A 12,044-nucleotide genomic window follows, 5' to 3' on the forward strand; every position below is an offset into this window, starting at 1 on the left:
TTTGGAAAGGTTTGGGAAAGCAGTCAAGGTTCGTTTCAAATTATTTCATCTGTTCATAAATACTTTGATTTAGTTGCTTGTACTTGGGGCATCCTGCAGTGAACTAGTCTTAATGCAGTTAAAATAGATGGGTCATATTTTTGGGTGTGTGCATATAGGGTAAAATTACCAGTCTGGGGCATATGGCACTGGAGTGTCACAATGTGCATTTATTTATGCTACTGGATTCACATGTATGCACTGGCATATTTTTATTAAATACGAGGTACTTGGTAAATGTAAAAAAATCTGGCCGATACTCTAAATGAATAAGAATGAGGAGATTCAAAGTGATGCTTCTCAGCATGTCCATAATTTGTTTACATTGCATGTAGATGCGAAGGCATTAAAAGCCATTATTATTACCAGAGCAGCTAGGAGTCCTAGTCATGGACCAGGACCAGGACACACACACCCTCTTCTTCTCCTCCCCCCTGCCCCCCGCCCCCCATGCTAGGCTCTAAACAAACGTAGAACAAAAGCCATATACAATAATAGTAAATCAGACTATATATAAGCAAGAGGGTGTTTTATGGTTACCACAGAGAATGTAAACTGTTCTGTGTCTTTAACCTTTCTGTAACAACTTGGCTGGCAAGAAGTCTCTGTACAGGTGTTTCCACAATCCCTGCAACTTCAGAAACTAACTATATAAAAGGGAGTTAGCTGACTGTTTTCCTGTGGGTCCAGTTTCTTTATTAACTTGTATTTAACTGCAGTAAAGTGCTCGAGAGAAGTCTCATTTGTTTGCTCAATGGGATAATAAAGATTTATCTTTCTGTGCTCTGGCTTTAACTGGTCCTGGGTCTGGAACCAAAAAATGTTAATCTTTCAAGTGTGAATCTCTAGAGCGCAGAAACAGAAATAGTATCCAATAATAAGGTACGCTGCATCTTCTGTTCTGCAATCTGGGAAAAAACTATCAGTTTCCTCATTTTAAATGTCTTCATTAACACATTCAGTATTTAAAATATTCAGTTTTTCTCATTGCTTCCCCCTCTTGATGGTGGTTAGAGAATGTACTTAACTGCATGGATACATATCAATTACATGCTGCGTGTCCTATAAAATTAGCTAGAGCACTTTGTGTGTGCATGGTACTTGATTTTAAATGTGCTTTGATGTGTGGTGCAGCATTCAAGATTAGAATCTGGTCTTGTGTCCTTAGGCTTGTTGTTTCTTTGTTTTCTTGCTGCTGCCTTTAGAAAAAAACCAAAACCAAAAACTTTTCTGGGTCATGACAAAATAATTTGTGCTATGGTCAATCTGCACGAGGGAGGAATTGCACTGTATTATGTATTTTATGAACAGTGTGTAAATAGCTTTAAACAAAAAAGTAAAGGAAAAAGTTGCTCAAATACACACATTTCATAAGTAAACACAGTAGAGAGCCAGCAGCGTAGTAATTTAGGACAGGGTTGTTATCCAGACTAACCAGAGTAAATAGGTTATGTGCTGTTTTTGTTTTTCTAATTCTGTTTTCCCAAACAGCTTTAATCCTTAAGTAATTCATTTCCTGTATCTCTGTCTGCGTGGGTTCCCTCAGGGATTCTTTGTATATCTTTTTGAGTAGGGACTTGTTCATAGAACTTAAATACCTTTTTTTTGTAGTGTGTTGTTGTGCATATAAATCACACAGAGTAGATAAATTGGACAGATTTAGTTCCACCCAATTGAAAAGGATGCATTTTCTAACGTCCATCATGTAGAACGCACCTCCACTTCACATTCTGCTGCTTCTCTCTTTTTAAACACATGGTTCTGTTTTTCACCAGTGTGTAAATACATTACTCAGAACTGTAAGTGTATTATCTCCAAACCAATTTGCCTCTGGCTTCCGCAGCACGAATTAAAGCTGATTGTGGAGCTGGCACTGCTAGGTTGTTTAGCACAGAAGTATGTGGAGGTGTACTTTGCACAGCTTTATCAAAGAAAACTCCAAATCTTCTGGACCAAGGCAATGCTTACTGCAGGCAAGACATATCCGCCAGTCGCCCTTAGAGAAATGGATTCCATCTCTCACTCCCCAGTGTTTTGTAGGCCTGGTCTGCCTGGCATATGGAATTTACCATACAGAGATTAAATAAAATATTAATTAGAGAATCTATGCTTTAGTATCTATAAGTGAAATATTTTTTTTCTTGTTCTGACTGCCCGTGTATGAACTAACAAACTTGGAACCTGGCAGTATCTATCTAAGGAAGCCATGCTGTGGGGTGCACTGTTTAGTTAGCAGGGCTTGACAGGGTTGGCTGCTGTGGTGATATGGAAATTTTCTCGAGTTGCACAGGAGGAGTATCAAAGTGAAGGGATCGCTTGGCACAATATTGACTATACAGATAACGTGACCTGCATTCACTTAATCAGCAAGAAGCCCACTGGCCTCTTCTATCTGCTAGATGAAGAAAGCAAGTAAGTATCAAGTTTCTTCCTCAGGACTTGCTGTGTGTGTCATAAGGGAAAATGTCATAAATAGAGGAAGTTAATGGTTATGGTAGATAACAGATTAAGGGGAGGGAGGGATCTTCATATGTACAGTGTACAGCTAAATCGGATTCCTCTCTGAGAAATTACGCCAGTATGTTGGTGTTCTTGAGTAAACAGAACTTGGAGTTTTCACTGTATAATTATGGAGATAGTATGAAGCATATGGCTGTGGAATGTAATTATGAAAGTGCTGTAAGATGTAACTACTTAGTACCAGTCCTTACAAAGTTTGATAGTGGAAGGTGGGTATGAAATGTCTATATGTACAATAGATGTTTCTAAATACAGTATTCTGCTTTGCTTTGGATTACTTTCTGCTCAACAGTTAACTCTGTTACTCAGCTCTCCAAGTGCCAAAGCGGGACTGTAAGCTGCTTACCCCTGTGTATGGCATATTTATCCAGTTTGTCACTGCCAGTGACATCTTGGACTGTACCAGCTCACAGCTCTCTGTATGAGCAGGCTTACCTTCATTCATACTTGGAGAGCAAGAAGCTGACATTTCCCACTCTGTTTCCTACTTTATGTCCTTAGCTTTCCACATGCCACCAACCAGACCCTACTTGCAAAGTTCAAGCAGCAGCATGAGGAGAACAAATTCTTTGTTGGGACACCAGTGAAGGAACCTGCTTTTATCATCCGGCACTTTGCAGGGAAAGTTAAATATCAGATAAAGGTATGTAGCAGATTTTGAATAGTCACCAAAGGCCCTTTTCCTTCCCTTTTCCCTTTTCTACCCTACAATTCAGTATAAACAGAAAACTTGTTGGGTCTGGGTTAAACTTGGTGTTTCACTAGAGTTGGATATGTTTTTTTTGTGAAAGTCTTGGAGTGAAGACCAAGACCATGTTAAGAAATATTCAGGCTGACACATCCCCTTAGCCAAAACACAGTTCCATGGGAATCCTTTCTGATTTAGTGTTTCGGGCTTGATGATTCTGTTCTGCAGGATTTCCGAGAGAAGAACATGGATTACATGAGACCAGATATTGTTGCTTTGCTGCGAAGTAGTGACAGCGCCTATGTTCGGGAGCTGATAGGAATGGACCCAGTGGCTGTGTTCCGCTGGGCTATTCTGCGGGCAGCAATTCGAGCGATGGCTGTCTTTGCAGAAGCAGGACGTCAAAGAGCCCAGAAAACTGCAGGTATTGAGCACAGAGAAACCACTCTGGAAATATTTTTAAATACAAGCAGATATTGTAGGCTACAATCTTACAGACATTGTAGGATAGAAAGTGTTAAAGCTTAATGCTGAAGGGGAAACTGTCCTACAGTTTTAAATAACTTGTCCAAGGCCAAGAAGGGCATAGATGTTGTTAACTTGAGTTCAGAAGTTAGGAATTCCTGCTTTTAAGCCCTGTGTTATGGCTACTTCCAGCATGAAAGTCTGTTGCCACCAGTGCATGCTTTAGAAATAGTGTGTAAAATATGATAAAATATTTTGTAAAGCTAGTTGTGATGCAGGCAGTTCTAATGCATAGCAGATATTGTCTGCCTGTCATTGCATATTTAATGGCATTTTGTCAGGCTCCCGAAGCCCGCACTGAGATCCCAATTTTATAAACTAGATTGTTTCACCTTTAATATTAATACTCAGTCTTAAGAGCTTTTTGAACAGATGAGTTTGCCAGCTGTAGTTGGAGTAATACTTTAGACCCTCAGGCATATTTCTGCAGTTGTGATTGAAATGCTGTGTGTTCCATTGTGTGGATAAATTTGTCAAAATTAACGAGCACCGTCCTTTATTTTCCACAACAGGTGTGGTGCGTCACGGACCCCGGGTTCCCCTGGGAGAACTCCAGAGAGCAAATACACCAGTAGAAAAAGTTTATCGGTGAGAGACATGTGCTTGGCCTCTAAATCAGAGCCATTTACGCAGAACAATGGGCAGTATCCTAAGGATGGTAGGGAAGAGTTGATATGCCCTGTGGGGAAGGGCCCTACTCTGCCGGGCCATGTTGCACATAGTACCTAGTGTCACCGCTATCCACATGCTTGGTTGACAGCTACACCTCTACCCCCATATAACACTGTCCTTGGGAGCCAAAAAATCTTACTGCGTTATAGGTGAAACCATGTTATAGCGAACTTGCTTTGATCCACCGGAGTGCGCAGCCCCCCCCCCCCCCAGCACTGCTTTACTGCGTTATATCTGAATTCGTGTCATATCAGGTCGCGTTATATCGGGGTAGAGGTGTAATTTATTTTTTCAATATCTTGGCAGTTGTATTGAGTTCTTCCTATTAATACAAATAACAATTGGAAGTAGTACAAAAAATAGGAGATTCACTATATGAGGCATAATTGCTCTCTACTTAGTATGCTTAGGCTGTATAAATTGTGACGAGAGACTCAGAAGAAGCTGTTCACTTGGAATATCTATCTTTAATTACCCCTCTTCTAAAATGTTGGGAGGCCAAAGATGCCTGAATAATGTTGAATGAATGTGTGTGGGCCTGTGGAAGAAGTGGGTTTTAGGAGGGATTTGGAAGAGGAGAGGGGGGAGGATGCTGTGCTGTCATTGGGAATTATGGTAGAATCTCAGAGTTACGAGCACCAGAGTTTCGAACTGACTGGTCAACCACACAATTCATTTGGTACCAGACGTACACAGCAGCAAGAGACGGGGGGGGGAAGGCCAGTACAATACTGTGTTAAACGTAAACTATAATGTTAAAAAATAAATAAAGGGAAAGTTTAAAAAATTTTTCACAAGATAAAGAAACCGTTTCTTTGCTTGTTTCATTTAAATTAAGATGGTTAAAAGCAGCATTTTTCTTCTGCATAGTAAAGTTTCAAAGCTGAATTAAGTCAATGTTCAGTTGTAAACTTTTGAAAGAACAACCATAACATTGTGTTCAGAGTTACAAATGTTTCAGAGTTACAACCAACCTCCATTCCCCATGTGTTCATAACTCTGAGGTTCTACTGTAGCTGCATGCATAGAGAGCAGTATGGAGAAAGGAACAGAAGGATCGTTGCCTTGTGGTGAAGGATCCAGTAAACAAGATCCAAAGTATTGGGCAGGGAACCTAGATGAGTTTTGTTACTTATACACAGTAGCACCCTCCATTTGCTAGCCACTTTCCAGACACTGAGGAAGATGCAGTCCCTACACCTCTGAGCATGCAGTCTAATTATTTGTGTTACAGTAGTGCGTAGAGCAGAGGTGGGCAAACTACAGCCCCCGGGCCGTATCCGGCCCGTGGGACCATCCTGCCCGGCACTTGAGCTCCTGGCCAGGGAGGCTAGCCCATGGCCCCTTGCCTGCTGTCTCCCCTCCCCTGCAGCCTCAGCTCATCGCGCAGAGAGCGCGGCTGGCTCTGGCCAGGCAGCGCAGCTGCCAGTCCTGCCGCTCTGAGCGTCATGGTAAGGGAGCGGGGAGGGAGGGGGTTGGATAAGGGGCAGGGTATCTCAGGGGGCAGTCAGGGAGCAGGGGGCAATCGGGGGGGTGGGGTTGATAGGCATGGGAGTCCTGGGGGACCTGTTGGGGCGGGAGTGTGGATAGGGGTCGGGGCAGTCAAGGGACAGGGAGCAGGGGTGGTTGGATAGGGGGCGGGGTCCTGGGGGCAGGAGGTCCTGGGAGGGGGCGGTCAGGGGACAAGGAGCAGGGGGGGTTGGGTGGGTCAGGGGTTCTAAGGGGGACAGTCAGGGGGTGGGAAGTGGGAGTAGGCAGATGGGGGGCCACTCTGTTTGAGGAGGCAAAGGCTTCCCTACCCAGCCCTCCATACAGTTTCGCAACCCTGATGTGGCCCTTGGGCCAAAAAGTTTGCCCATCCCTGGCCTAGAGGCCTCAATTAAGCACCTCTCCTACAAGGTGCTATAGAAATATCTAAATAAGACAGTACTTGACCCAGGGATTTGACAGCATAGGATACCAATATGTTGCAAAAGTGCACTATGAAGAAAACTGGAGCTGTCTATATGCGCTCTCTTGTCTAGATATCACTTCTGTGTCAACTTTCCCTCATTCTGTTACTGCTATAGAATTATAAGATTTTGCTTTCTAGAGCATATCCACTCTTCCTACTAGTACCCAATTTGGAGTAATAATCCAGATATAATCCAATTTCCCAGCCTCTGGCTGGAATACCAGATATCAGCTGGAAATAAGGAGCAGATAAACTCATATATGCTGTTTTACTTGAAATGTTCTAAAGAAAGGAAGGAAAATAACAAAGATCTGTCTGTGTGTAAGAAATAATTGTTTATAAATATAAAGTCTTTTTATGGAGATGCTCCACCTGGTTGTTTAATAAGAAACAGTGCTACCGAGTATCACTGACGTAAACTCTGAACCTAGCCTTACCACTAAGTTTCTAAACTCTCTATCTGTAATTACTGTATGTTGCTTTCTGTGTTGTACATGCCTTCCCTTGCTGTTGGACCCTGAAAAATGAAGAATTCATAAGAGTGCCCATACTTTTATAGCCTTTGTTTCTAGGAGTATAGCGTTGATCACTGAAAATGCAGTGAAGTGGTTGGGAGCAAGGAGATTCCTTACAGAGCTGGTTCTGATCATTTCTCTGTCTCTGGATATTTACCTTTCCATACAATATTTAGGTTCTATACATGTTCCTTTTGCAGCTGCTCAGTGCTTGATTTCTCATTTGATTGCTCTGAGGATTTCGATATAAATGCTTTTGAAGACATCATTGCTTTTTATGAAAGCAAGAAGTAAGTAGAAGTGAGAAGACTTTGTAGTTGGAGACCAGGGAGGCACATTCCTGGGCATAAGCACCTTCTGAGCATGGTCAGGGCAGAAATCAAGCCTCAGAGAGTGTTGAGCATCATAAAATAACTGGTTCATAGCAAATTGGACACTTTCAGCCAAGTGCAACTGAAGTCCATGCTGAACTCTTAGTAGGCCAATAAAACTATCGGCCATAGTGTCACTCATTTCCTTTAGTATTTTAATGGAAAAAAAATTAACAGCTTTCTTGAAAAGAACTGTCAAAGGAACTAGAAGCAATGAATGAATACCTTTTAAAAAAATGGTTGGTGCTGCCTGACTGAGCAGTGTAGAATGGCGATGACATTTTATGGTCAGAAGTGACTTCTTACACTTCTGTTATATTTTTGGTTTGTGCCTCTCTGGAAAGTAAAGAAGGTAAGTTTTTTTGCCAAGATGTGACACTCCCCAGCATGGTGCATGGTTAAACTGATTGATTCAACCACTAATTAGAGACCATCCCAGGCTGACTTTTAAAAGCTAAACATGAGTTTAAAAAAATAACTTGAACTGGAAATGGGAGAAGTAAAACTTCACTTTGATGCAGTGTCAAGTACTCCTGCAACATCTAGCTTTCTGGTCTACTTTTTCATGACATTGTGCTAAGTAGACATACTGTAACATTCAATCATATTGAAGCTATTCAAAGAAATATTTATATTTATTGCTAGATTAAGTGCAAAAAAAGTCTCAAATATTGTCTCTAAAGACCATTCAAATAGCTCACAAAATAGCTTCTTTGCACATGTTAAGCTATTTAAAATTCTATATCTCTACAAGGGAGCAATTCCCACTTTTGGGTCATTTTGCTCCTAGCTATTTTTTGCACACTTTTCCTTGGACATCTCATTAAGGACTTGCTGACTGTGTTGACTTCTATTGGTGAAAAGCTGTGATCCTCAGTGAATTCAGAATTGATGACCCAAAAGTGTGCATCAAATGGACAGTAGTCCTAGAAAATAACTTGACCCTGATATTTGAAACATGGGGGCACTAATTGATATGTCAAGCCAGCACTTTCTCCCAGAAATGTTCATGTTTAGGGAAAAAGTAGCCTAGGATGGACTTGCTGTTGTTTAGAACATACTGGATGATGGGACTTTCTTTTTATCGCCTTGTTTTCTCACTCATGGTTGTCTTTGTCTGGCTGTGGATCGTTTAGAGACTTGCATGACCAAATCATCAAGAGCATAAAAGGACTTCCCTGGCAGGGTGAAGATCCCTGTAGGCTGCTTCGGTCACTCAGCCGACTTCAGCAACCTCACCTCCATTTCCTGTGAGTTTTGGTGCTCTGGGTATTGCTTTGCAAGTGCAACAATAATGAAGTAGTTATTACAGTCCAAAACAAAATGGTTATTTTTGTGACAGAGCAAGCCTCTGTTAAGATTAATTTAAACAATACAGAAATTGTGAGCAAACTATTTCCTCTGTAGTGGCTGCAGAGAATGTTACATTGTTTCCTTTGCACTAGCTAATGCTAAATTCTGCTTTTGATACCAACTGGCCCCTAAACATCAAATTGTATAGAACAAATCAGTTATTGGAACACTACAGAAAATCAAGTTTCACAACATAAGTACAATTTGTATAGCGGGGGTGCTGAGCGCCATTGAACCAAACTGTAAACCCCATGTATGATAGAAACCACTTTAAGCCAGTGGGTGCTGCAGCCCCACTAGTTCCAGCACCTATGAACATAAGCAAATATAAAGGAATAGTTTCCCAAAGTGCAGGACATAGGCTAACAATACATACATTCCTAGATCCAGTGTCTTTAACTGTCAGGTGTATATATGTATGAAAATGAATCTATAATAAGTTGCATAATAATGGGATATTAATTGCCTGATGCTGATCTGGGGCATACCTTACACCAAAGGGTTAACACTGCAGGAATTAGCAGGGAGTGAAATGCAGCCCCATTCCCAAGGGATTCGTTTTCCAATTCACGGCCTCATTCCATTTGGTATCTTTGTGTCTTAGCCTAGGAAGTCCTGGAGACGATCCCATTAGTCAGGCCTTAGAATTCCTAACTGGCATGTTGGGGCATGTGCTGTCCAGCTGTGAACAGCTCCCTGCTCTCACAAAGTGATGCTGGGACCAGCAGGCATAGCCTTTTGGCAGTGCATAAGTGTGATAAGGAGACTTTCAAAGGCTGCACAGTTGGTTGTATAGACTAATAGCACGTGTTTTGTTTTTGTTTTATTTTTTAAAGCAAATACAGCATTTGCAGCAATTAGTGTTTCCCTAACAGCTGTGAATTATATTTGTAAACAAAACATTTCCTTTTTGCGAATACTGCAGGTATTGGAAATTGGCAAAACCATCTCCTTGCAAAGTGGCTTGCATTCCCTGCATTAATCACTTATAAGGAACTCCTGTGTGTGCATGAACACCTCCTGAAGCTGTTGCACTCATTCTCTTCTGCTCTGCATCTTAGCATGGTCTAATTTGCAAGGCATGGCTAACACACTGAACTAACAAAAATCATATTATGTATTTTCTTAAACAATCTTTAATATTTTAACAGGAAGAGTAGAGGTACCAAACAAAAGCAGATCATTCCCAAGGTAAATTTATTCAGCACATTTTAAGATGTCTTGGGTTTTGCAAGTAATGAATATGCATCTTGCATCAGGAAAGACTGTTCTAGAATATAGAAAAATCTCCATCTCCCTTTCACATCCAAAAGATGAGTTTGCTTTATATGTACAGTTTGTTCTTTTATCTGAAGAGTTACACAAATATTTCTTGAATCCTCTTTCTGTAAAGCGATGTGTATGTAACTGGAAGGCTTATGGAATAGCTAAATATGTGGAGAAAGCACATTTCAGTGTTCCTAGAAGCCAGGAACACACTTATCTAGATGCTATTATCTGAGGTAAACCTACTGAATTCTAGAGCTCTGGAGCTCGAGTAGAGTTCACAGGTGATCTGTGATGCAGCCGGGCAGGGGAGACTACTTGTGGATGGACCCTACCTGCATTACAATACGGGAGGAGATGGCACATGTGCAGAGCCACTGACTAGCCCACAAGGGACAGAAGTATTGTGGGGAGGCTGTGTGTTTTCCTTTCCTGTCCTTGAAGAAGAAATGGTTTCGGTATTTGGAAGAGGATGATTTAGGTTTAAAATAACAATCATGAGACTCACTGAGGGATTCAACATTTTCCATATAACAAGTGTGATCACAGTTTATATAGATGTATATTGACTGAGTGAAAACAGCAAATTTCTCTGTTCTAGAACTTGCTGGACTCCAAGTCTCTGAAGCTTATAGTAAGCATGACTCTGCATGATCGGACTACAAAATCCCTCTTACACCTACACAAAAAGAAGAAACCACCTAGCATAAGTGCACAGTTTCAGGTAAATGAGTATCTGAACTGGAGATATATAGATATTTCAGCCTTCATAGAGAATCAGAAACCACTGCTATGCCATGGAGTGTGCAGTGAATGCACACCACTAAGGAGCTGTCCCTGAACAGATCTGACTTCTGGTTTATTTCCTAAACCTGTTTGCAAGTTCTCTATATAGATGATCAGCTCATTCTTCTAGCTCTTATGCAATCTTCTGACACTTGTGGTCTGTCCTGTGTCACCAAAAAAATAGGACCTTCTGGCAGTCAACACCTATAGGGTAGGAGGCGATAGGTCAGTAATAAGCTACACAAACACCTTTTTCTTGCCATTGTTTGAGTATCTTCAAGGATTAGAGGTGAAGGTGTCCTTGATGTTCCTGGCAGAGAAAGCAAAAAACTGACACAAAAGAGATGAAATGGTGGCACCTAAGGCCTCCTATCAGATCAATTGTTGTTGTTTGATTAGCCATAAGACTAGAGGGGAATTGTACTCAGAGGAGGAAGGTCTGCTATTGCCAAAATATCATCATCATCATCACACACAGTGTACTAAGGACCGTTGAGCCAACCAGAGTGACCACAGTAGACAGCCAACGGAAGCTCCAGGCACCAATGCTCCAAGCGTGTGCCTGGGGCGGCAAGCCGCGGGGGGCGCCCTGCCAGTCGCCGTGAGGGCAGCAGTGAGGCTGCCTTCGGCGGCATGCCTGCTGGAGGTCCGCTGGTCCCATGGATTCAGCAGCAATTTGGCGGTGGGTACGCCGAATCTGCGGGACCGGGGACCTCCCGCAGGCATGCTACCAAAGGCAGCCTGCCTGCCTGCCTTGGGGTAGCAAAAAAGCTAGAGCCACCCCTGTTGACAACATCACACCAGGCATCATGTAGTGAAGTTCCTAGATCTGGCTTTATCCTATGAACGCTGATCTCTGGGCAGCCCCATGGGAAGTGCCAGGTATGATCTGGGTGTGCACCCCTTTGTGCGTTGATGGAGAGTGAGAGCACAGTGTGCGTGGAGTGTTTTTGTCCGAGCAACATGGCTGAAGAACATTCTTAGCTATTGCCAAAGGCAACTCAAAATAGTGATATTTGAAGAATGAGTGTATTGAATGTCTCATTCCAGAACTCCCTCAATAAATTACTGGAGACCCTGGGGAAAGCTGAGCCATTTTTCATCCGCTGCATCCGCTCCAATGCTGAGAAGGTAGGTCACTCAGCCTCCCAGAGCTAAGTTGGTCTGACTACTGGATGTACAGATAGGGCATCCCCATCAATGTACCGTTGTCAACATGTTCGATTTTACTTTGCTTTAAGGCAGCGTGCAACTAGCATGTGTAAAGGCAAATTGTGCTTTCTCAGATACTTGACAAAAAGATAGTAGTGCATGAAATAATTCTTAGCCCTTTCTTAGGTTTTTGAAGAGAATGT

At 42.1% G+C, this 12,044-nt stretch overlaps 1 protein-coding gene across 1 annotated transcript in view; it reads left to right on the forward strand.

Annotated features, from left to right (window-relative positions):
- Positions 1 to 12,044, forward strand: part of MYO9B (myosin IXB) — an 80,751-nt gene that overhangs the window by 43,571 nt on the left and 25,136 nt on the right. Inside the window, exons 11-19 of the mRNA XM_044998515.1 lie at positions 2,330 to 2,451; positions 3,061 to 3,202; positions 3,476 to 3,671; positions 4,285 to 4,360; positions 7,114 to 7,203; positions 8,421 to 8,534; positions 9,789 to 9,828; positions 10,505 to 10,627; positions 11,740 to 11,820. Coding sequence (XP_044854450.1) covers positions 2,330 to 2,451; positions 3,061 to 3,202; positions 3,476 to 3,671; positions 4,285 to 4,360; positions 7,114 to 7,203; positions 8,421 to 8,534; positions 9,789 to 9,828; positions 10,505 to 10,627; positions 11,740 to 11,820 — 984 coding nt within the window. The remainder of the gene's footprint in view (positions 1 to 2,329; positions 2,452 to 3,060; positions 3,203 to 3,475; positions 3,672 to 4,284; positions 4,361 to 7,113; positions 7,204 to 8,420; positions 8,535 to 9,788; positions 9,829 to 10,504; positions 10,628 to 11,739; positions 11,821 to 12,044) is intronic.

The sequence above is a fragment of the Mauremys mutica genome, chromosome 24 (genome assembly GCF_020497125.1).
Source record: "Mauremys mutica isolate MM-2020 ecotype Southern chromosome 24, ASM2049712v1, whole genome shotgun sequence".
Lineage (NCBI taxonomy): Eukaryota > Metazoa > Chordata > Testudines > Geoemydidae > Mauremys > Mauremys mutica.